The sequence below is a fragment of the Dasypus novemcinctus genome, chromosome 10, assembly GCF_030445035.2.
Source record: "Dasypus novemcinctus isolate mDasNov1 chromosome 10, mDasNov1.1.hap2, whole genome shotgun sequence".
Classification (NCBI taxonomy): Eukaryota; Metazoa; Chordata; class Mammalia; order Cingulata; family Dasypodidae; genus Dasypus; species Dasypus novemcinctus.
Window position 1 is genome coordinate 86,463,306 of NC_080682.1, and position 25,632 is coordinate 86,488,937.

Genomic DNA, 25,632 nt, shown 5'->3' on the forward strand with positions numbered 1-25,632 from the left:
ATGTGAAACCTCTGAATCCAATATAAACTATTACACCCTGAGGGACAGACCAGTTTACAAACATAATCCCAAATCTGTTTTTGGAATTTGTAAACAATATCAAACTGCCACACATGCTGAGTGAATGTTTAAATAATATTTTGTGTTATTAGTAACCTCTAAATTCCCTACATTGGATTCTTGATCTATATGAGATAAACCAAAGAACTTAATTCCTATAGCAAGGGATTGTGGGAAGAGGTCAGAGTAGGGAGCTCTAGAATTCAGTCCTTTCACCGGAATTAGAGACAGAAACTGTCTGAAACAATTATTTTGAAACTCTGGAATCCAGTAGAACATTGTACAGCATCCAGAGAAGAACAGGATGAAGAGGCTGATAAATAACAGTAAAGATCAGTAAATTGCTTTTTTATGCTGCAGTTACTGGCACCCATCCCTACTCTTGTCACAGGCTACCATGATGTCCAGCCCCTGGCTAGCTTGCTAGTGACAGAAAGGAACATAAAAATCATCTTCTGCAAGACCAAGGTTGGGCACAGCTGATTACTGAATACAACTTTTGTTTAGTGACTTCAGATAACTGGGAGCCTAGCTCTGAGGGCAGCCATTGTTCCAACCCACCCTACACAAAGGCAGTGGTAGAAGAGACTTAAAGACACTTTGCTTCCTTAGGAATGTGGGGAACAGTTAGTTGAAGGACTTCATTTGCTAGGCAGGTCATAAGCTCAGCAGTGGGGAGGCATGGAAGAAGTTCCTGGCACCCTTCCTGATCCCCTCCCCAGGGTACTTTGGAGCCAGTTGTGTCCCCTTTGTGGGCCCCTAGCCATTTAGCTGGGAAAGACTGATTTGGGGAAGTCCTCTGTGGCATGTCAAGAAGCTTGACACAATATCAAGTGTAAGAAACTTTGGCAGACAGTCTGGGGCAAAAGCTTGCCAGCTTTAAACACAGAGGAGAGGGAGTTCTCTCTCATGAGAAATGAAGGGGACAACCAAACTTCTGTAAACAGAACTCCAAAACAACTAACAAGCACAAACCCATGACAAGACACAGGCCAGAAGAGACAGAGAGGACACTGTACTGCATTTGCCTTAGGTGTACTTTCCTAATAGAAGGGCTGAAACTCAAAAAAAAAATCTGTCTTATCACCAGCTGGTAATAAAATCAAGAAATAGATATCTCAATAAATAAATCCCAGAGGTAGCATTTTAAAATATTAAAATGTACAATGTACAAGGAAAGAGTACAAGATGACCAAAGAAACAGGAAATGGCCCATCCAAAGGAAGAAGATAAAAACCAAGCTAGCACCAATGGAGAAGACAATAATAACAGGAGTTAAAAATGCTGTTTGACCTAAAGTAAGGGGGAAATGGAAAAGACAAATGAGTTCATATGGCTATGAGTTTCTAAAAAAGAATCTGGAGGTTGTCAGAAGGATTGCCCTTATGCACACCTCAACAGAGTCTCAGAGACAGATAAAGTAGATACAACCCCAGATATTGGTCCTTTTGAGGGCTAAAGAGACCCACAGGTTCTATGGTCATGGCAGATGGGGTTCACTGCCATGCCAGTTGGCCCTTCTTTGGAGCTGGTGTTTCTGCGTGATGGAGCTGGACTCAGATGGGATCTCTTTTCACAAGCCTTTCATGCTGCTTTACTGGAATTGCAGTTGGTGCTGGGGCTTAAGATATATCTAGGGGATTTGAATCTCTGGACTGACAGTATGATAGCCAGGCCCTGAGCCTCAACAGACTTCAGCTCCTACACTCGGATTTATTGGACTTACCCACTCAGCTAACATGGAGTTGAAGAATGTCAACCACCACACCATGGAGCCTAGAGTGCCTACAACTGAAAGCAGGAGGATTGCATCCAATATCCATGTGGAATCTAAACCCCCTCTTGACATAGATGTGGAATGGACACAACCAAGCCAAGGTCCACAGGAAGGAGGAATACAGTAAGGATCAGAGTGGACTTAATGATATCCTATTCATGAACTATTGTGGTTAATAATCGTGAAAATGTGGCATTGATGTGGAAAAAGTAGCCATGGTGGCTGCAGGGTGCAGGGAATGGGAGGAAGAGAAGAGATGTGGAGGCGTTCTCAGGACTTGGAGTTGTCCTGGATGGTGCTCCAGGGACAATTGCCGGATGTTGTATGTCCTCCCATGGCCCACTGGATGGAACGTGGGAAAGTGTGGGCTAATGGGTGGAACACGGGACATGGGGTGCAGCGATGTCCGGAGATGTACTCACCAGATGCAATGGATGTGACATGATGATGGGGGAGAGTGTTACTGTGGGGGGAGTGGTGGGGTGGGGGCGGTGGGGGTGAATGGGGACCTCATATTTTTTGAATGTAATATCTTTTTAAAAAATGAATAAATTGAGTAGAATTTGGGAAAAAAAATTGGGCAAACCAAAAAAAGACTTTAAAAAATAATCTTAAAAATACTCAAGGATATGAAGGAAAATACAGAGAAAAAACAGAAGGATATCAGAAAAACAATGAATGAACAATATGAGAATCTTGTAAAGAGATAGAAATTTTAAGAAGGAACCAAATAGAACTATTAGTTAAAGACTACAATAACTGCAATGAAAAATGCCCAGGAGGGTTTCAAAAGCAGATTGGAGCTGGTAGAATAAAGAATCAATGAAGTCAAAGACAAGAAAATTGCAATGAGGCAGGCTGAGGAACAGAAAGAAGAAAGAATTATAAAAAGTGAAAATAGCCTAAGACACCTCTGGATACCATCAAGTATACCAATATATGTGTTACGGGAGTCCCAGAATGAGAAGAAAGAGAGAAAGGAGCAGAAGGAATAAAGAAATAATGACAGAGAACTTCCAAAACGTAGCAAGACATGAATTAGTACATCCAAGAACCCCAGAGAACACCAAGTAGGATAAACATGAAGAAAAATACACCCCATAATATATTGATCACACTTCAAATGCAAAGGACAAAGAGAGAGTTCTGAAAGCTACAAAGAGAAAACCAATGTGTCATGTACAGGGGGAGTCCCAATTAAATAGGATGCTGATTTACCATAAGAAATGATGGGGGGCAAGAAGGCAATGGACTGACATACTTGAAATACTGAAAGAAAACAACTGCCTACCAAGAATTTTATATCCAGCAAGAATTTCTTTCAAAAGTAAAGGAGAAGTTCAGACATTCCCAGATAAACCAAAGCTGGGAGTGTATATTGCCACTAGACCTAACCTACAAGCACTAGAAGGTGTTCTTCAGTCTGAAAGGAAAGGACAATAGGCAGTGGTTCAAAGCAGCATAAATAAATAAAGACCTGCAATAAAGGTAACTATTTGGGTTATTATAAATGCCAGTATTATTGTATTGTTTAGTATTTAACTCTACTTCCTAAAAATTCTAAAATGCATAAAAAGTAATGACATTTATGGTTTTGGACATACAATGTACAAGAGTAAAAATGGTAGCAAGTACCATAAAAGGTGAGGAGATGGAGGAGTGAAGAAAAAGTATGTGTTTGCTGTTGAAATTAAGTTGGTATCAAAACAAATATGATTGTTATATATTTAGGATATTGAATTTAACCCCATAGTAACCACAAAGAGAGCTGGGGTAGCTAAGCTAATATCAGATAAAATAGACTTTAAGTCAAAACATTTATAAGGGACAAAGATGGTCATTGTATAGTGATAAAGAGGTCAATTCAAAAAGAAGATGTAATGATTATAAATATATGCACCTGACAGCAGAGCCCCAAAATATACAAAGCAAATACTGACAGATTTGAAGGGAGAAATTGATGGTTCTACATTAATAGTAGGAGACTTTATACACCACTTTCAATAATGAATATCATTAGTCAGAAAATCAATAAGGAAATACAAGATTTCAGTGATACTCTAAACTGAACAAACCTAATGGACTTGTATATACCATGTCACCCAGCAACAACAGAATTTACATTCTTCTCAAAAGCATATTGACCATTCTCCAGAATAAAGCAAATGTTAGGTCACAAAACAACTGTAAGTAAATTTAAAAATATTGAAGTCATACAATGTATCTTCTCAAACCACAATGAAATGAAGCTAGAAATAAAAAATTGGAAGAAATGGAAAATTCACAAATATGTGGAAATTAAACAATGTACTCTTAACAAATGAGTTAAAGAGGAAATCACAGACAAAATGAAATATCTTGAGGCAAATGAAAATGAAAATATAATACACTAGAACTTATGGGATGCAGTGCTGAGGCAAATTTAGAGCTCTAAATGCTCACGTGAAAAAGAAGAAAGACTTCAAATCGGAGACCTAACCTCAAAACTGGAAGAACTAGAAAAGGAAGAGCAAACAAAAGTCAAAGCAAGCAGAAGGAAGGCAATACCAAAGATTAGAGTGCACATAAATTTTTTTAAAAAACAACAGAAAACAATAGAATCAGCAAAATCATAAGTTGGTTCATTGAAATTGACAAACTTTCAGCTAGACTTTAAAAAAAAGACTATACAAATAACTAAAATCAGAAACGAAATGGGGGCTTTTTTACTATTGACCTGCTGAAATAAAAACTACTATTGATGTTACTATAAACAGCTGTACACAAATAAATTAGATAACCTATATGAAATGGACAAATTCTTAGAAACACAAAAACTACCTACAGTGACACCATAAGAAATAAAACATCTCAACAAATCAATACTAGTAAAAATATTGAATAAGTAATCAGGAACCTCCCTACAAAGAAATACCTAAGACCAGATGGTTTCACAGGGGAATTCTACCAAACATTCCAAGAAGACTTACCTCCAATTCTGTTCAAACTCTTCCAAAAAACAGAATACAAGGGAACATGCCCTAACTCATTCTACAAGCCCAACATCACTCTCATATCAAAGCCCAATAAATATACCACAGACCAATATCTCTTATGAATACTAGCAAAACAAATCCAGCAGCATATTAAAAGAATTTCACATGATCAAGTGGGATCTATCCCTCATATGCAAGGTGGTTCAGCATAAGAAAATCAACTAATATAACACCACCTTAACAGAATGAAATTGAAAAAAGTCTTATGATCATCCCAATTGAATCAGAAAAGGCATTTGACAAAATCCACCACCCCTTCTTGATAGAAACACTTTGAACACTAGGAATAGGAGGAATCTTCTATGATAAAGGGTATATATGAAAAGCCCACAGATAACATCCTACTTTTCTTTTGTCATTATTTTTTTTAATATTACATTAAAAAAATATGAGGTTCCCATATACCCTTCACCCCACTCCTCCCCCCATAGCAACAATCTCCTTCATCATCATGAGACATTCTTTGGATTTGGTGAATACATCTCAGAGCACCGCTGCACCTCATGGTCAATGGTCCACATCATAGCCCACACTCTTCCACGTTCCATCCAGTGGGCCATGGGAGGACATACAATGTCCGGTAACTGTCCCTGCAGCATCACCCAGGACAACTCCAAGTCCCGAAAACGCCCCCACATCTCATCTCTTCCTCCCACTCCCTACCCCCAGGAGCCACCATGGCCACTTTCTCCACACCAATGCCACATTTTCTTCGATTACTAATCACAATAGTTCATGAATAGAATATCAGTAAGCCCACTCTCATCCATATTCTATTCCTCCATCCTGTGGACCTTGGAATGGTTGTGTCCACTCCACATCTATATCAAGAGGGGGCTTAGATTCCACATGGATGCTGGATGCAGTCCTCCTGCTTTCAGTTGTATGCACTCTTGGCTCCATGGTGTGGTGGTTGACCTTCTTCAACTTCATGTTAGCTGAGGGGGTAAGTCCAACAAACCAGAGTGTAGGAGCTGAAGTCTGTTGAGGCTCAGGGCCTGGCTGTCATATGGTCAGTCCAGAGATTCAGATCCCCTGGGTATATATTAAACCCCAGGACCAACTACAGTTCTGGTACAAGTAACAGGAGAGGCTTGTGAAAAAAGATCAGATCTGAGTTCAACTCCATCACAAAGAAACACAAACTCCAAAGTAGGGCCAACTGACATGGCACTGAACTCCATCTGCCATGACCATAGAACTTGTGTGTCTCTGTAGCCCTCAGAAGAACCAATATCTTCTCTGGGACTCTGCTGAGGTGTGCATAAGGGCAACCCCTCTGATAACCTCCCGGCTCTTTTTGGAGACTCATAACCATATAAACTCATTGGTCCTTTCCATTTCCCCCTTTTATTCAGGTCAAAAAGCATTTTTAAGTCCTGGTATTAAATATGGACTGAGATATTCTGCTGGTCCGAGTTGACCCTTTCATTCAAGGTCATTTTCTAGCTACATCATCAGCTGGTACTTGGTAGTAATCCCTCGGCGCCAGGGAGGCTCATCCCCAGGAGTCATGTCCCACGCTGGGGGCAAGGAAACGCATTTACATGCTGAGTTTGGCTTCGAGACTGGCCACATTTGAGCAACACGGAGGCTCTCAGGAGATAACTCTTAGGCACCCTGCAGCTCTAGGCCTTGTTCTTATTTCAGATGTATAGGCTCACAAGCATAGCCATTAGTGTCAAGGGCTCATTGTTGGGCCTTCATTCTAACATCCTACTTAGTGGTGAAAAGCTGAAAGCTTTCCTTCTAAGATCAGAAACAATGACAAGGATGCCCACTGTCATCACTCTTATTCAGCATTGGAATGGAAGTCCTTGCCAGAGCAGTTAGGCAAGAAAAAGAAATAAAAGACATCCAAATTGGAAAGCAAGAAGTAAAACTTTCCTAATTGCAGGTGATATGATCCTGTATACAGAAAATATCCTGAAAAAATCCACAACAGAGCTCCTAGAGCTAATAAACAAATTGACCAAACTGGTGGGGTACAAGACCAACACCCCAAAATTAGCAGTGTTTCTATACACAAGCAATGAGCAATCAGAAGCAGAAATCAAGAAAAAGATTCCATTTACAATAGCAACTGAAAGAATCAAATATCTAGAACTAGATCCAACCAAGGATGTAAAGGACAGGTATACAGAAAACCACAAAACATTGCTAAAAGAAATTAAAGAAGACTTATATAAATGGAAGAATATTCCATGTCTTTCTGTTGGAACCCTAAATATCATTATTTTTAAAAAATATTTATTTATTTATTTCTCTTCCCTTCCCCCCACCCTCACCCTGGTTGTCTGTTCTCTGTGTCTATTTTGCTGCGTCATCTTTGTTCGCTTCTTTTGTTGTCAGCAGCACTGGAATCTGTGTTTCTTTTTGTTGTGTCATCTTGTTGTGTCAGCTCTCCGTGTGTGTGGCACCAATCCTGGGCAGGCTGCACTTTCTTTCGCACTGAGTGGCTCTCCTTACAGGGCGTATTCCTTGCGCATCAGGCTCCCCTACACGGGGGACACCCCTGCATGGCACGGCACTCCTTGCGTGCATCAGCACTGCACATGGGCCAGCTGCACACGGGTCAAGGAGGCCCAGGGTTTGAACCGCAGACCTCCCATGTGGTAGATGGACACCCTAACCACTGGGCAAGTCCGCCGCCCTAAATATCATTATGATGTCATTTCTACTCAAAGCAAGTTATAGATTCAGTGCAATCCAAATAAAAATTCCAACAACCTTATTTGCAGAAATGGAAAAGCCAATCATCTAATTTATATGAAAGGGTAAAAAAGACTCCAAAATACCTAAAGCCATCTTGAAAAAAAAGAGTAAAGTTGAAGGGCTCATACTTCCCAATCTTAAAACTTATTACTACAAAACATAGTGGTTTTGTTCATACATCTCTTGCAAAAAGCTTATTGGTTTAGTATGCAGGAGGCAGAGGTCCAAGCCATCAGACAGGCTTTCCATAAGTCTTTCCTATATAACTGCATTTTCAATTCTGACTTACAAGTTCCATGTTTAGTTCATTCCTCAAATGGGGCACTATCGTCTGGGGGCTTGATTTCCAATGGCTTGGATTTCCAGAATCACTTTCTGGTTTTATTGTGCCCAACAATTCAGTTCTCAGCTTATCTCTATTTTATAGCATTTTACTATAAACTGCAAGGAGAAGCCAAGCTGCAGGTTCTGATTTTACTTTGGAAAGTTCTTGAGCTAAATGCTCAGGCTCACCGTTTTCAAGTTCTGCCTTTCATAAAACATCAGGAGTTAATCTTGCTAAGTTCTCTGCAACTTTGAAACATGGATTGCCTTTCCTCCAGTTTCCAGTAATAGTTCATCATTTACTTCTATGGCCTCATAAGTCTCTTTGGCATCCATAATCCTACCAACAATCTTCTCAAAACACTCTAGGCCTTTTCAAGCATCTCACAATTCCTCCAAAAATACTCCTTACCCATTTCTAAAACCATTTCAGCATTTTGATAATTGCAAAACTGCGGCAGCTTGCTCAGTCGGTGGCGGTGGGGGTGCTCTGCCCCACGTTGGGCGCCAGCTGCGGCGGCTTGCTCGGTCGGTAGAGGTGGGGTCTGGCTGCGGACGAGGGGTCGGTCCAGCTCGGGACGAGGGGTCGGTCCCACTTGGGACGAGGGGTCGGTCCGGCAGCAGACGAGGGATCGGTCTCACAGGGGTTGCGCGGTTCGGCTGATGGGGTCGCCCGGCGAAGCCGGCGACGAAGGGGTCACCCGGAGAAGCAGGCGACGAAGGGGTCGCCCGGAGAAGCAGGCGACGAACTGGGGACAAGGGAGGCCAGGCCCTTGTCGGGGGCTCTCAGGACTGGAGGGCGCACGGCAGAAGAACTACCGTGGAGACAAGGTAAACACGCAAGTCCACTTTACTGAGGGAGAGGCAACAGTTTTATAGGGGCTGGGGAAGGCTGATTGGTCGAGGCCACGCCCTGTTCTGATTGGTTGCCGGCGAAAGGTCAGTGGGCGGTACTGGACGGGGGAGGGGTGGTGGTTAGGGATTGGCTGTCGCTGTTGCTGGGGGAAGGGGCAGGGTTTAGGGATTGGTGGCTGCTGTTGCTGGGGTGGAGGGCAGACTTGAGTTTCCCGCCCACGCCTGGCTGTTGCTGCTGTCGGGGGAAGGGAAAAGGGCGGGCTGGATTTTTCCGCCCACACCTGGCTGTTGCTGCTGTCGGGGGAGGGGAAAAGGGCAGACTGGATTTCTCCGCCCACGCCTGGCTGTTGCTGCTGTCGGGGGAGGGGAAAAGGGCAGACTGGAATTTTCTGCCCTGCACCTGCGCAGGGAGAAGGAAGAAGGGTGCCGCCCCACAAGGCATCGGGTGGCGCCATCTGGGAGGAGGGGCGGCCGCAGAAGCATGGCTGCCGAGAAGGGGAGACCCGAGGGCACTCTGCGCCCATGCCGAGCTTCCTTCAGGGGTGGCGGTGGGCCCGACCAACCACCCTATTATGGGGGCAGCGGAATTAGGCCTACCGCGGCCGCTCCCCTGCCAGGCCAGCAAACCACACTTCAGCCCGAGGGGTGACCGCACAAAACCACCACCCCACTCTCCAATACCAAATTCTGTGTTAGTCAGCCAAAGGTAAGCTGGTGCAAAGTACCAGAAATCTGTTAGCTTTTATAAAGAGTACACTCATACCTTGATACTCAACTGCTTTGAAACTTGTCAAATTTTGTACTCATTGCACTTTGACATGAAAATTTTATCCTGGTACTCATCATTTGTTTGGTACTTGACATGCAAACTAGAATGTGGTGTTGGTTGCCTCGTGACTTGCTACCCTCCCCAGCCAAAACAAAGTGTCACACTTTAGTTATGCAGTAGCTCTTGTCCTGTGCACGTCCCATTGCATCATCATTTTGTGTATTTTTGCTTTTTTTTTCTCATCATGAGTCTTAAGAAAATGAGCAGTGATAGGGTTGAGCAGAAAAGAAAATTACTTCTAACCACCATTGAGCAAAAAAAAAAAAAAAGAAATACAATAATAGGTAAATATGAGAGTGGTATTTGCATTACTGATCTTGCTAGGGAATACGGTATGCCTAGAACAATGGTCTCCACCATTGTTAAAAATAAAGAAGCGATAAAAAAAGGCTGACACTTCAAAAGGAGTTAAAGCAGTACAAAGTTTCCCAAACACTCAAGGAAGGTGAAAAGCTGTTATTAATTTGGGTAAATGAGAAGCAGTTAGTGGGCAGCAATGTTTTGGGAACCATGATATGTGAAAAAATGAAAGTGTTACTTGCTGATCTTTTGAAAAACAAACGAACTGAGTAATGAGAGGGTTGATATTTTTAAGACCAGCCACAGCTGGTTTGATAATTCAAAAGAGGACTGGCATCCATAGTGTCATGAGGCATGGTAAGGCATGAACTTGTTAGTGAATTCAAGACTATGTAGAGGCTGAGGGTTTTATTTCCCACCAAGTTTTTGACTGTGATAAAAGCAGAGTTTTTTGGAAAAAATGCTGGGTTCTTTGAGTCCTCTAGTAGATCATTAAACCTGGGATGGTCTGGAAGACCTTCCAAACACAGTAGCATAACTGCAACATTAGCTGACTTATTTGGGTACAAATAATTAATTGTATTAGTGTGAATCTCAACATGTTCTTCTTTGAACTGAAGCTGTTTGTTATGCCATTTACTGATTTGGGTTTATTGGCTACCATAAACAAGGCTTTTCTTTTAAAAGGGACCTTTTGTACCTACTTCTGCACCCTTACAAGAGCCTCTTGTATGAGGCTTTTTTAGCCAGACTTACATTGTTGAAGGATATATTAATGCATCCTTTCAAATAATTTTCCTGCCCCCCTCCCCAGCCTGGCTTTTGTGTGTATGCCATATATATTCTTTCTTTATGGAGAACCCACTGAACTGAGATACAAGTATTGCTTCAATTCTGAATGCAGTAATTTGGTTCATTCATCCCTTACCCTGCCTTTATGCCACAATTGTCATATTATTACATCTATTATGAACCCCAAAAATCAGTGTTGTAATTTTGTTTTAAACAGTCATATATTTTCAAGAAATTAGAGGAAAATTAGCTTCCTTTAGCATTTATTGTATTGTAGGTCTGCTGGTGACAAATTCTCTTACTTTTCTTTTACCTGAGAATGTCTCTATTTTGCCTTAATTTTTAAAAAATGAAATTCCACCCCCCTGCCAGATGGCTCCCTCGTCTGTCTGCTCATTGTCTGCTCATTGCTGCTCACTGTGTCTGCTCACTGTGTCTTCTGATTGTGTCCACTTGCCTGTATGCTCGTCTTCTTTAGGAAGCACTGGGAACCGAACCAGGGACCTCCTATGTGGGAGGCGGGTGTCCAGTCACCTGAGCCATATCTGCTCCTGCTCGTTGTGTCTGCTCATTCATCACCTTGTTGCATCAGCTCATTGCACCTACTTGTCTTTTTTAAGAGACACTGGGAACCAAACCAGGGACCTCCCATACAGGAGGCAGATGCCCAACTGCTTGAGCCACATCCTCTCCTTGCCATAATTTTTGAATGCTTTTTTCCATGTATAGAATTCTGGATTGACAGTGTCTTTCTGTCCATGTTTTTGAAATGTTAATCCACTGTCTTCTGGACTCCAATTTTTCTGATGAGAAGTGAGTAGTGATTTATAATGTTCTTTCCCTGTGTGGAATATGTCACTTTTCTTTGGATGTGTTCAAGATTTTCTTTATCTTTGGTTTTCAGCAGTTTTAATTTTATTCCTATTCATATTCCTCTTCAAATTTAGCTTCATTGGTGTTTGTGAGCTTCATGAATCTGTAAATTTATGTCTTTTACCAAATTTGGGAAGATATTAGCCCTTAGTTTTTCCTTATTTTTTTTCTGAAACTCCAGTTACTCACATGTTGGGCCTTTTGATCCCTAAGACTCTTCATTTTTTCAATCATTTTTATACCTGTTACTTAGATCATTTTTATTGATCTATAGGTTTACTTACTCTTTCTTTTGTTATCCCTATATTCCTGTTAACCTGCCTGGTGAATTTTAAATTTCAGATGTTATATTTTAGTCCTATAATTTCTATTTGGTTTTTTTTTTTTTATTGTTTCTATTTTTCTACTGAGACACCCTTCATTTACTACAAGATTATTTTCTTTTACATCATTTATAATATAGTAACTGCTTTAAAATCCTTGTTTGCTAATTACAACATGTAGGTCATTTCAGGGTCTGTCTCTATGGATTGTTTTGTCTGTTGAGTAATTTTGGATTGTATCCTGGACATTGGGAATATTGTATTATGCAGACTCTGGATTCTGTTATGTTCCTCCAAAAACGATTTGAGTTTTTGGTTTGTTTTGTTTAGCAGTTGGACTCAAACTGCAATTTGTCTCTTGTTCAACAGTTCAAATATCTGTTCAGTTCATTTATCTTTAACTGGACAGAATTTAGTGTTCCTCCTCACTAGCTCTCTCCTTTCAGGGATTCCCTCATTATGTTCTGGAAGCTGTTCTGAAATCTGTCCTTTGATTCCTTAAACCAGAAAGAGAAAATTAAAAAAAACATCTAGAGAAAAAGAAACTCACTAGAGAAAAAGAAACTCACTACCTTCCATGGAGCAACAGCTGACATAGCAACAGAAATAACGGAATCCAGAAGACAAGGAATGACATCATTAAAGTGCTAAAGAAGGGGAAAAAAATACCGGCTGACCTAGGGTTCTATATTTAGTGAAATATTGTTTTAAAAGGTGCTTTCAGGTATATAAATGATGAGAGAATTTGTCACCAGAATACTTGCACTACAAGAAATACTAAAGGAAATTCTTCCACGAGAAAGAAAATCCCAGATGGAAGGTACTAAACTTGAGGAAAGAATGAAGAGCATCAAAAAAAGTAATATGTGGTAAGCAGGCTTGGCCCAATGGATAGGGCATCTGCCTGCCACATGGGAGGTCCATGGTTCAAACCTTGGGCCTCCTTGACCTGTATGGAGCTGGCCCACGTGTAGTGCTGATGCGCGCAAGGAGTGCCGTGCCACACATGGGTGTCCCCCGCGTAGGGGAGCCCCACATGCAAGGAGTGTGCCCCGTAAGGAGAGCCACCCAGTGCGAAAGAAAGTGCAGCCTGCCCAAGAATGGTGCCGCACATACAGAGAGCTGACACAACAAGATGATGCAACCAAAAGAAACACAGATTCCCAGTGCCGTTGATAAGGATAGAAGCGGCCACAGAACACACAGTGAATAGACACAGAGAGCAGACAACTGGGGGTGGGGGGGGTGGGGGAAGGGGAGAGAAAAAAAGAGTAATATGTGGGTAAATATAAAATAATGTTGACTGCTTAAATAATAGCAATAATAAAATTGGTGATCTGAGCTTTCATCTCAATAAACTAGAAAAAGAGTGAAAAGAACAAATTAACCATCCTTCCCAACAAAAATGGGCAGAAGGAAATTATTTTTATAAAAGACAAGAGGATAATGTGAAAACTTAATGCCAATAAATTGAAAAGTGTATACAAACAGTAAAATTACTTAAAAAAAAGGACAACACAGGGGAGCAGATGTAGCTCAAATTGTTGAGTGCCTGCTTCCACATAGGAGGCCCCAGGTTCGGTTCCTGGTGCTTTTAAAAAAAAAAAAAAAAAAAGACAAACAACAAGCAAAACAAACAAACAGACCAACTCAAGGGAGCTGATATGGCTCAGCAGTTGGATGCCGGCTTCCCACATATGAAGTCCTGAGTTCATTCCCTGGCCCCAGTAAAGCAAAACAAACAAACGAACAGAAAACACTCAGACACACACAAAAATCAGACACCACAAAAGAGAAAAAAACTGAATACGTCTATATTTATTATTTTTTTTAATATTTATTTTTAATAGTTTTTTAAATTCCCCCACTTCTTTGTGGCTTTCTTACTGTCTGTTCTCTGTGTCCATTCACTGTGCATTTTTCTGTGTCTGTACTTCTTTTAAATTTATTCCCGCCCCCTCCTTGTGGCTTGCTTTTTTCTGCTCTCTTTGTCCATTTGCTGCACACTCTTCTGTGTTTTTTTCACTTGTTTCCCTTTTTTTGTTGTATCATACTTCTGAGTCGGCTCTCTGCAGCACTTGCAGGCCGGTGGTGCTTTGTGGCACCTGGGCTGGCGGATCTCCACAGTGTGTGGGCGAGCCTGCCTTCACAAGTTGGCCCCGGGACATGAACCCAGGGCCTCCCATATGGTAGACAGGAGCCCAACTGATTGAGCCACAGCCACTTCCCTATATTTATTTTTAAAATTGAATCTGTATTTAAAAGCTTGCCCATAAAGAAAACTCCAGGCACTGATGATTTCATTGGTTAATTCTTCCAAATATTTTAAGAACAAATAAGAGAAAGCTTACCTAAATCTTGAAAGTATTTCTGGTTTCTCATAAGATAAGTGTAACATTAATATGAAAAAATGATGACGATATTAAGAAAAGATTATTAGTCAATATTTCTCATAAATATAGACTCAAAAATCCAAAACGAAGCTGAATCAAGAAATAGCTAAAAAGGATAAAGCATCATGATTAAGTGCAGTAAATTTCAGGAATGCACATTTGGATTAACATCCAAAAATCAACCAATGTAATTCATGATATTAGCAAATAAAGTAGAAAAACATGTAATTTTTCAATAGTTTTGAAAAAAAGCATTTGATAAAGTTCAGCACTCAAACATGAGTAAAATGCTCAGCAAAGTAGGAACCTTCCTTTACATAATAAGGGATTTTAGCAACAACAAAAAAAACTAACGCTCATAAATATCACTTTTAATGATGAAATACTGATTAGGTTGTGGGGAGGAGAATGAACTGGTAAATATTAGTTGCATGAGGATGAATAATGAGAAGCGGTATTGATAGAATAATAGTAAGTCATGTAGATGTGTCTAGTTGAGGCTTAACTGAGGATGGGAGAAAGTCAAGGGTGTCATCTATTATGCTTTCTCTTTAACATTGTACCGGAGGTCCTAGCCAATGCAACAAGGCAAGTAAAAGAAATAAAATTATATAGATTGGAAAGGAAAAATAAAATTGTCTTTGTTTGCAGATGACATGATTGATTTTGTGTGCATAGAAAATTAAGTTTATAAGATGGAATACAAATCAATTGTATTTTTATGTACTAGTAATGAACAATTGAAAACAAAAAATTTTATTACCATTTAAAATTGGCATCATAAAACAAAATGCTTAATGATAAATAAAACAAAATATGTGCCACATCTTTATACTGAAAATCATAGGTTATTGCTGAGAGAAATTCAAGACTAAAATAAGTGGAGACATATACTTCATGGATTAGAAAATTTAGTACTATTAAGATGTAATTTCTTCCCAAATTGATTTATAATTTCAAAACAATCCCAGTTAAAATTCTAGAATGCTTGGGTTTTTCTGTCTAAATTGACAAGATTATTCTAAAATTTATTTGGAGACACATAAGACTTAGAAGATCCTAAATAATCTGAAAAATAAAACAAAGTTGGAGAACTTACACAGTGTGATTTCAAAATTTACTGTATAAGCTACAATAATTAAGACAATGCAATATTGTTGTAAGGACAAAGAAATTAATGAAACAAAATAGTCTAGAAATAGATCCACATATATATGGTCAAGTAATTTTGGACAAAGATTTCAAAGCAATGCAATGGGGAAAGGATAATTCTTTCAATAAATGGTGCTGGAATAACAGGGTATCTATATGGAAAACATGAACTTTGCTCTCCTGGCTTATACCATATTAGTTTAAAATCAGTAGATGACCTAATAAACCAAAACTATAAAAATCCTAGGAGAGTATCTGCCAACTAGGGGTAGTCAAAGATTTCTTAGAGAAAAAAAAAAGATTTCTTAGAATATATAAAGCAGTTTAAAATGAATAAAATGAACTGCATAAAAATTAAACATGTTTACTTATCAAAAGCATAATATGAGCATGAATAGGCATGCCACAGACAGTGAAAAATATTCATAATAAATTTATCTAACAAAAGGCTTGTATCTAGACTATAAACAATTCCTACAACTCAGAAATAAGGCAAAACCCAATTTTTAAAATGGGCAGAAGACTTGAACAGAAACTTCATATAGGAAGATTTATAGTCAATTAGGAAAATGTAAAATAAAAGCAAATGAGATATCACTACACTTTTTTAAAAAAATAAAAGACTGGTCAAGGATATGGAGCAACTGGAATTTTCTTAGATTTCTGGTGGGAATTAAAAACTGGACAGTAACTTTGGAAATCAGTTTGGCAGTCACTAATAAAGTTAAAAATTCACTTAACTTTTACCTAGGAATCCCAAATGTAATTTCATAAAAAGACTTGTGGAAGATATTTCAGCAATTTTATAGCAGCCCCAAACTGGGAACAACTCAAATGTCCATTAACAGAAGAAGGGATAAACAAATGTTGGTATATCCTTACAATGGAATTCTATTTGGCAATTAGAAAGGAATGAACTATTCTCCTTCCGCCCATTCAGACTTACCAGGAATTGAATAGAGTCCCAGAAAGCGACTTTAGTAGATTCAGAGTGAAGGTTGCGCAGGTGAGCTGAACCGGCACAGTTCTCCGCATTCTCCTAAGAGCTGTAGAAAATGAAAAGATTTCAGGCTTCAGTGTCATTCAAGGATATGGCTGTGGAGCTCATCCAGGAGGAGTGGCAGCACCTGGGCCCTGCTAAAAGGATCCTGTACAGAGATATGACGCTGGAGAACTACAGTCCCCTTGTCTCAGTGTGGTACTGCTTTATAAAACCAGAACTGATCTTAGTGTGGGAACAAGGAGAAGACCCATGGCTAGTAGAAGAGGGATTTCTAACAGGAGCCACACAATGTTGGCAGAGTGACAACATGGTTGAGAGGATGATCTTGGAGCTACACTACCTGTACTCAAATCCCAGGTAATGGTTGAACATTGGGTAGGTCACTTAAACACTGTACCATAGTTACTTCGTCTGCAAAATGGGAATGATATTACATATTTCATACGGTAATTATGAAGATTAAAAATTAATCTCTCTGTATAATCTCTTCATATCGAATGGAGGTCAAACCCAGATATGTGGTTTCCAAGTGTTTTCTCCCAGTGAGTGGGCTGCCTTTTCACCTTCTTGACAAAGTCATTAGAGGATCGGGGGTATTGAGTTTTGAGGATTTGCCATTTGTCTATTCTTTCATTGCTCCTGCTTTGGGTGTGGGATTTGAGAGACTGCCATCTACTGCCAGATCTTAGAGATCTTTCCCTACATTTTTTTCTAAGAGTTTTATGGTTCTTGCTTTTATATTTGGGTCTTTTGGTTCACTTTTAATAAATTTTTGTGTGGAGTGTGAGATTGGGGTCCTTTTTCTTTCTTTTGGCTGTGGTTGTCTAGTTCTCCGAGCACCATTTGTTGAGTGTACTGTTCTGGCCCACCTGGGTTGGTTTGGCACCCTTATCAAGAATCGCTTGACTGAAGATATGAGAAGCTATTTCTGAACTCTAAATAGTAGAGTAGTTTATGGAAAAATACACTAAATGTAAGCTATGAACTATAGTTTGCAATAATATTTTGCAAATAATAAAATTTCCATCATTTGTAACAAATGTTCCACAATAATGCAAGGTGTTGGTGGGTTGATGTATGGGAATCCTGTATATTATGCATGATTGTTCTGTAAAATCACAACTTCTCTAATAAATTTTTTAAAAGGAATGAACTACTGTTACATGGATGAATGTCAAAAATAAAAGTTGCTACAGTTGTAAATCTACAATTATCACTATAAATTTTTCAGTTAAATAACATTAAGCAAAATAAGTCGACACAAAAGACTACATACTAAATTATTTCTTTTATATAAAGCTTTAGAAGAAAGCGAACTTAATGTATATTGAAAGAGAAAATCAGAACAGTTGTGTCCCTGGATTGACTGGGATGAGGCACAAGGCAACCTTCTGAGGAATTACTCTATTTCTTGATTAGTATGTTGGCTCTATAGGTTACGTATTTGTCAAAACCCATCAAACTGTACACTTGAAATTTGTATATTCAATTTTATATAAATGTATACATTAATTACAAAGAAAAGAAAGATATTTGCCTCTTTAACTTGCAGGTTAGCTTTTTTTTTCTTTTTTAATTTTTAATTTTAAAATACATAGATCACACAAAATGTTACATTAAAAAATAAAGGAGGTTCCCATATACCCCACTCCCCACATCCCCCACTCCTCCCACATCAACAACTTCTTTCACTAGTGTTGTACATTCACTGCATTTGATGAGTGCATTTTGGAGCATTACTATACAGCATGGATTATAGTTTATGTTGTAGTTTACGTTCTTCATGTGAGTAACCTTATAAAAGAAATCTATTTGGAAATCGATTTCTCTTTTTCCCCTTCCTTCTTCTGAAACCCACAAGAATGTGAGAAAAGGTAGATTACCATTGCAAGCAAAGCTATAGAAGAGAACATGTATCAGAATGTTCTGTCACTTGGACCTTCTGCAGGCCTGTAATTTGAATGTGTAACTCTAGAAATGGTTGCTATGGTGATAAACCACTTTACTTAAATAGCATGTATTTTACTCAAAATTCAGAGAAATGGTAACAGTTTCTAGTAATCATGCACTGGTATTAACTTGCAGTGATATGACTAGAGCTTGCAGGTTTTACATCCATTATCACCAGGTGAGCTCATCAGGTAAGTTATGCCAGTGAATAATGAAATATGTGTAGGTAGTCCAATTTTCTTGTTATATCTCTGCTTGCACAGATGGATCCCCCTTCTCAAAATTAATAATATGATCTAGAGAAATCAGGCCAAGGATACCAAATTGCAAAAAGTTGGGACTGGAGGAAACCTTGTGAGGTCATCTTTTCCATCGTTTTTCCTGCAGTAGGACTGACTATTCTTGAGCTGTCTCAAATATTAAGAGTCTATCAAGGATGAAGAGCCATTGAAATGCTGCTTGGATTAGCCCCTGATGTAACCATCCTATAACTGTAGCACTCAGAGGTGCCATCTAGCTCCAGAGTGCTGAAATCTGTCCCCTTCATCATTTTATAGATTTTGATTATAAATCTTATTCTTATATAGACCGAATAGATCTCTTATAAAGAAGCCACTATCCCTTAATCATATCAGTAACCTTTTATTCCTGTTCAAACTGGTTGCAGTGTTTTGGGTATGAAATCATCATGATTTTATTTTAGGATAGAAGAATTGTTTACTTTGCTCTGTAAGATGCTTTCTGATGATACCCAAGTTTTTTTGATCACCATGAGATGGTACATTAGACCAGTATAGTATCTTCAGAGAAACATCTACAATGATTTTTGAATCCTCTTCTGGATCAATGATGGATGGCCAGCAGTTTATTGATAATTTCTAATATTCCTCTTTAGGGCTGAATATTGAAACTTCTCTGTCATCTCCCCCCGCCTCCCTGCCCCCCTTGCATATAGTCTTATGGGAGCTCATCACCTTCTGTTTGCCTTTCATGACCTGGAAGATCTTTTTTTTTTTTTATTATCCCAAATTTTTTTGTGTGTTTTCTTTCTTATGACCTGGAAGATCTTAGTGATTCCTATAGCCTTGGCAGTGTTACTTTTCATTTCTCTTTCCTCTTACTTACAAAACTGTAAAATTGCACCAGTGACAGCATAGCTCCCTGAGGAATCCCACCATCTATGAGGGAAGAAAAGGAGAAATCCCAAAACTTAATCTATAACCTATAAAAGAAATCCCTGAAATATTAAAATTTGTTCATGTTCCTAGAGAAAAGCCTGAAAACTAGAATTTGCCATGCCCTATTGTGTTCCAAAGAGATGAGAAGATTGGCTCTTGGTGAAGAAAGCTGTAGCTCAGCCCAATGGGCACCATGGTGACATGGTGATGGGCATCCACGTTCTGTTAGCATCAGAGAGCAGTTTCAATGAGGGGATATTTAAGAGAGAGAGTCCCTCTTGTAGGAAAATTCTTACTGTTCTGATTCCTAAACAAATACATCCTAATATAATGCAATTGGTAATTAGCAAAAATAAACAGTATTTTACAGGATATGTGCACACTCACACACACACAGTATTTTACAAGATGCACACATACACATAGAAGCTCTTCTGTGTCAGAAGCGCTTAAGCATTTGCAATAAACATTGGCATAAAGGTAAGTAGATTTGCAGTGATGTACCAGAGAATAAAGGAACAAATATCATGAGTTATTTCAGTGCAGGCAGTTTTAGTCTTCTTTTGGATCTGAATTAAAATATGGTTGACTACATTTGTTTTTAACGTGTTTTAAACACCAATGGACAAAAAAGAAGTAAATAAACCCTCTTAATTTTTGCTAGTAGGAGTAAAAATTAATATAACTCAATGGAGGGCATTATGGTAATATATTTCAATTCAAGTATACCTTTGACCCAAGAGTTCCATTTCTAAAGTGCGTTTCCTGTAGATCTACTTACAAGTGTGCAAAATGACACAAGTACAAGATTACTCCTGGCAGCATTATTTGTACTAGTAAAAGATTGGAAACACCCTGAGTGTCCATCCTGAAGCACATCCCACGAGACAGTACTGCACAGCCAGAAACATGAATGGGGGCCTTTTTATGTACTGACATGGAAGGAGCATCGATATAGTCATTAACTGAAAAAAATCAGGGTGTGAAAGAGTGTTTTTAATGATCTGTCTACCATTTGTATATAAAAAAGGAGGAAGAAAGGGTTCTGATCAATAAATTAGGTTGAACCATATGAAATTGCTATTATTGGACTTTTCTTGACCTGAAAAAACCACAGCCAATTCCATTCAGTTCAACCTAATAAGCAGACATAAAATGTCTCTGGATGTGTCCATTGTAAATTGATAATATTGGCTATCTTTGGGGTGGGAGCAGAACTGAGTTAACTACAGGGCAGGGATAAGATTTTGTACCTTATGAATATTAAGTCCTGGGGCTGTACTATTAATTTCAAAAATAAATCACTAAAATTATAAATACATGCATGCATATACACATACACGAATGTGGTTGAGGAATATCATTTTCTCATCTCGCTGCAGAGTGAAACAGAAATGTCATGTTTCTAAACTGAAACAACCAAACATTATGGTTTAGTTCTTTCTCCCTTACACTGTGCCAGAAAATTCTGAGAATCATCTTAAGATATCTTTTCCAAGAAGAACACGCCAGTGCCTCTAGTTTTTTTAGGAAAAAGAAAAATCTACAGCACTAATCAAGCCCATGGAGACTGTTTATGAGCACTTCATTCTGGGGTCTGCAAGTTGTGAGTCTGCTTTAATGACTCAAGTACGTTAACAAATAGAACAAAGAAGAATGGAAACGATAAGCAAGATATGAATGGGAACACATTAAAAATAAAATTACTGAATCTCTAGTCCCATTCTGTAGAATTTAAGTTGTGGTAGATGTGTTAAAAAGCATCAACTACTTAGATGATAACTCAAGAGGTGGAAATGTCAAAAGAGAGGGGGTACATTTAGATCCACCTTTAAATAGGATTTATATGTAAAGTGAATTCAGTTTTTATGAATTGAATTTTCTAAGATAGGTTTCATATCGTAGGGATCAGAACTTTTCTTCAGAAAAGTAACTTTTCTTCAGCAAAGTACTACATCAGGGGTGTTTGTCTTCTCACCCTGTTGCTGAACGTGAGGAGGCTACAATGAAAAGATTCAACTTATGTCACTGAATGCTAAAGAATTTTAAATATTCTTTTTGAAAGAAAATACAGAGAAGTAACCCAGAAATTTTCTTGGGGAGAAAAATCTATAGAGAAAAGGACCTTTGTACATTTCATAATTTATATGAATTGATTTTTCAATATACGAAATGATTTTTTTATATATCACCATCTCAAGAATTAGCTTGTAGTCAGACATGAATAATATTCTGAAGAGGCACATATTTAAGGTCTATCTGCAGTAAGCAAACAGACATCAGCTAGATTTTCTCATTCTTGAAAAACAGGTACTAGAAAGTGTAAAGGACTAAAGTTTTGCTGCAGCCCTGGGAAGTCATTTATTCATTGAACAGCTCATATTAAGGGCCTACTACTACATAAGAGCCTGAATTTGTATCATAAGAGCCTGAATGACCAAAGGAATACAATGGTCATTTGTTCTGTGTTACATAGAGTCTGTTCATATTCTCTGAACATTGTTAACCTGCATATACTGTAGCTTTCAGTTAAGTAAAGTGTTAAACTTATGACGCTGTTCCCAGCTCATTTTGTGTAAATGAGAGTTTGCTGTAACTGTACTCTCATATCTTGACCGTATCTGCTCTCACTTATGTATTCTCTCGAGACACTCTCTGGTCTTTTAGAACCCTGTGCTCAGCTTCATTGAATTAGAAGCGATCACTCTAAATGGGTCCAAGGTCGAAATGGACTCTTCCTGCACAGTAGCAGGATTAGAGACTGTTTCATCCTCTATGGTGGAGTGAAGTGACCTGAGAAAATACAGTGGCCTATTAAAATCTCTTCTCCTTGTGCTTATAGCTCACACAGTACTTTCAAGGCCACCCCCTCAAGTTCATTTTTTGAATAAGCTCATGTGGCAAATGCACAAATACTCTTTTCCCTGTTTAACAGGAATCTGAGACTCTAAGAGGTCTGTAGACCTGCCCAAAAAGTGGGACTAGGATGAGGAGCTAGTCCCTGAAATCAGGCCAGGAGAATGGTGAAAACGTGGGGTGTGGGCCACATGCAACAACTTTGTACCCAGGTTAGAAAGAACAATTGTGCTCTACTTGTCAGGATATTCACATAAATGTCAAAGCTTGTCAAAAAATCTGTAAAGATGAAATGAGATAAATAAAATTATGTCCAAGTGGACTTGCCTATGCAAATGTTACTAGACATTTACTTCCATTTTGCATCACAGAGAATTTGAAATTGAGCCTGTACAATTTGACCTACACCAAACACTAAACAATTCCATTTTTGCGAAGGTGCTAAAGGAACTTTCTTTGGCATTTAATAATCTTAAAATGTGACTATTTTGTGTTCTTTATCTAGAGAGTGGTCCAATTTACACATCCTGGATAACTGTAATTTTTTGCTTCTTTGAATTGCTATATATTACTTTGTTTCTGGAAATTCATCCAGCTCTTCTCTTTTATTTCTAGCCCACTACTTGTGAAAAGTTATTTCCTGAGACCAGTAAGAAGGCAAACATGGACAGTTTGGACATATGCTCTTCAAATTTAAAATCTAACAAACTCCTTCCTGTTGAACTCAGTGAAGAAATAGAGGTCCCCCCTGTGACTTCAAGCCCAGTAATAGCAACTAAATACACTACTAAATCCATGGCTGTGCCTAGAACCAAAAAAAAACACTAAGGCTTTCTCCAATGCTAAATGGTACAAAAACAAGGCTGCTCTTTTAGTTCTAACATGATGGGATAGGAAGGGGAAAGGACAAGACTATGCCAAGCTTTTAGCCTTTTAGCTCAACTGAGCCCTGCCGTCTGTTTGCATCTGTTTAAAATTGAAGCTAGTTATCTCCAAAGCAACATGAATTGCATATGATGTTAAAGGACAGCCATCAATAAGCTGGATGACGGGCTGTGGCTGAAATCAACTCAAGATGTATGCAAGGGTTGTTTAGAAGGGCATATGCCCTCAAAGTAGCAAGGCCAGTTTGGAAGGCTTGCGCAGTTTTACTTCAAATTCTTATATTTAGCCACAGTTATTTACATGGGAAAATGAAAGGCCAAATATGGTAATGGAGGTTCCAAATAATTACGTGCACTCTGCACTAGAACACTTTGTTAGGAAATTGCTAATAAACTTGCCGTAGGTACTATAGCAGAAGTGCTTCTGTTCATTCACATGTGTTCTTGTGATTTCAGGTTGCTATAAATTAAGACAACTTGTTTTAAACTTGGAAAAATACATCTTTTAGCTACTTTTGCATACTTGCTGCTAAGTGCCCAGTCTATTGACTTAGTCAGTAAAAATCAGATTTTGCCCAGTCAAGTTAATTTTTATGTTAACAAGAGGTGAATCTAAAAAGATTTTCTAAGCCCTTATGCAAATCATGAACATGATCGGCTGCAGCGAAGGTAGGCACCCATCTGTCATGAGACTGGATGCAGGAGAGAATACATCATTATTTTTAGTATTATTGGTGTCTTGTGTCCTCATAGGCAAATAGTTTTGTCATTTGAAGTCAAACTGGGTGAATAAATGCTTCACTTGGCCTCCCAAACAAATTCTAAAGCAGGGCTTCTTAACCAGGGGTCCGTAAACTTGAACTGAAATTCAGAAAAGCATTATTCTTGTGGGAATGTGTTGGTGCAGGTATGATGTATTTATTAAATAATACTCAGTATAGTGTGGACTTAATAAGGGGTCCATGGTTTTCACCTGACCGGCAAAGGGGTCCGTGGAATAAAAAAGGTTAAGAATCCCTGGTCTAAAGAAAAAAATTCAGTTTTCTCTTTTATAAAATTGTAACTTACTTTCATTTCAAGCCCCTGTGGGGTTGTTAGTTAGGCCTCAAAAATGATCCATACCTGGCCAGCTAAGCATGTATTAGTTGCATATAAATCCACTCACTGACTAAAGGTAATAGATGTGCTTCTTTACTGGCAGCTAATTTAGATGACACGGTTGTGGTTCTGAATGGGTCAAAGATAGCCCTGGCGCACACTGCCCTGCCTGAGTGGTTCTGCCAGTTTTTTCTCAGGGCCTTCAATGTGCTTCCCTTGGGGATCCTGCCAGCCAAAGCATTATCATCTCTTTATTGGCTTGGCTTTTATTTCAAAACTGGAGTTGACATAACTTCTTCCAAGTCTTTCTCCCTTCCTGATAATTACTTCCAGTCCCATTAGGTCATCTGGCAGTCAGTAAACCACCTTCTGTGCTTTAAGCATTCCCTCAGGGTTTAGTGAGCAACCGTTCGAATAGCATGTTCTACTCACCTGGTTAGAAAGCTCAGTGGAGGTTGCCCTTCCCTACTCATGCTCTGGGAGGCAGAGGTGAGGGCTTCAGTCCTTTATCTCTGCCAAGAAAGAGCCCTGGAGGAGCAGGGACCTAATACCTAGGAATGCTGGCTGCTTCTCTCCTTGCAGAAAAGCCAGTCGAGATGGCAGTGTTGATTCTGCCCATTCCTTGGGACTAAAAATTGAAGACTACCTGCATTCAAAATGTTCTTTTAACAGCGATGTTACCTTTCGGGATTGGAGAATTCTGTTGTGAACTTAAATACTATCCAAACACTCCATTTCTTTTTGTTCCTAAATTAGCGACTCTGCTCATTAAGCTTTAGCAAAGATCCAGAATTAACCGCTTACCGAAAGGTGGGTCATTGTGTGTTTAGTATGTCGGCACCCTTTCCCACCCCAGCACCAAGCAAGGCCAAGTGCCCTTCCTACCATGAGATACATTCTGTTAGCTCTCCTCAGTCTAGACTTTCATTTTATTCATGTAGAGTCATTTTGATAGAGTGTGGGCTCACTTTAGAGAGAATTTCCATAGAGTTTTCATTTCTTATTCAATTATATGGAACACACTTGGACCAAGCCATGTCTGAACTTCATTTTCCAACTGTTGCGCCTCTTTAATATCTGGGGATATATGGCCTTACTTTCCCCGTTTGCATCCATGGCTGTGAAAAAGTAGCTCTTCCATTTATGATCAGCTCTCAGTGACGAATAGGTGCTCTCAGGCATTAATAACAATTGCTCTGACGCTTCCTGCTCTCCACAGCAGGGAGAGGTGGGCT

At 39.1% G+C, this 25,632-nt stretch overlaps 1 protein-coding gene across 3 annotated transcripts in view; it reads left to right on the forward strand.

Annotated features, from left to right (window-relative positions):
- Nucleotides 1–23,711, forward strand: part of STK33 (serine/threonine kinase 33) — a 240,177-nt gene extending 216,466 nt beyond the window's left edge. For all 3 annotated transcript variants that reach the window (XM_058305788.1, XM_058305786.1, XM_071218215.1), the window contains one exon: nt 23,031–23,711. In XM_058305788.1, coding sequence (XP_058161771.1) covers nt 23,031–23,243 — 213 coding nt within the window. In that variant the 3' untranslated portion in view covers nt 23,244–23,711. The remainder of the gene's footprint in view (nt 1–23,030) is intronic.
- Nucleotides 23,712–25,632: the final 1,921 nt, after the last annotated feature.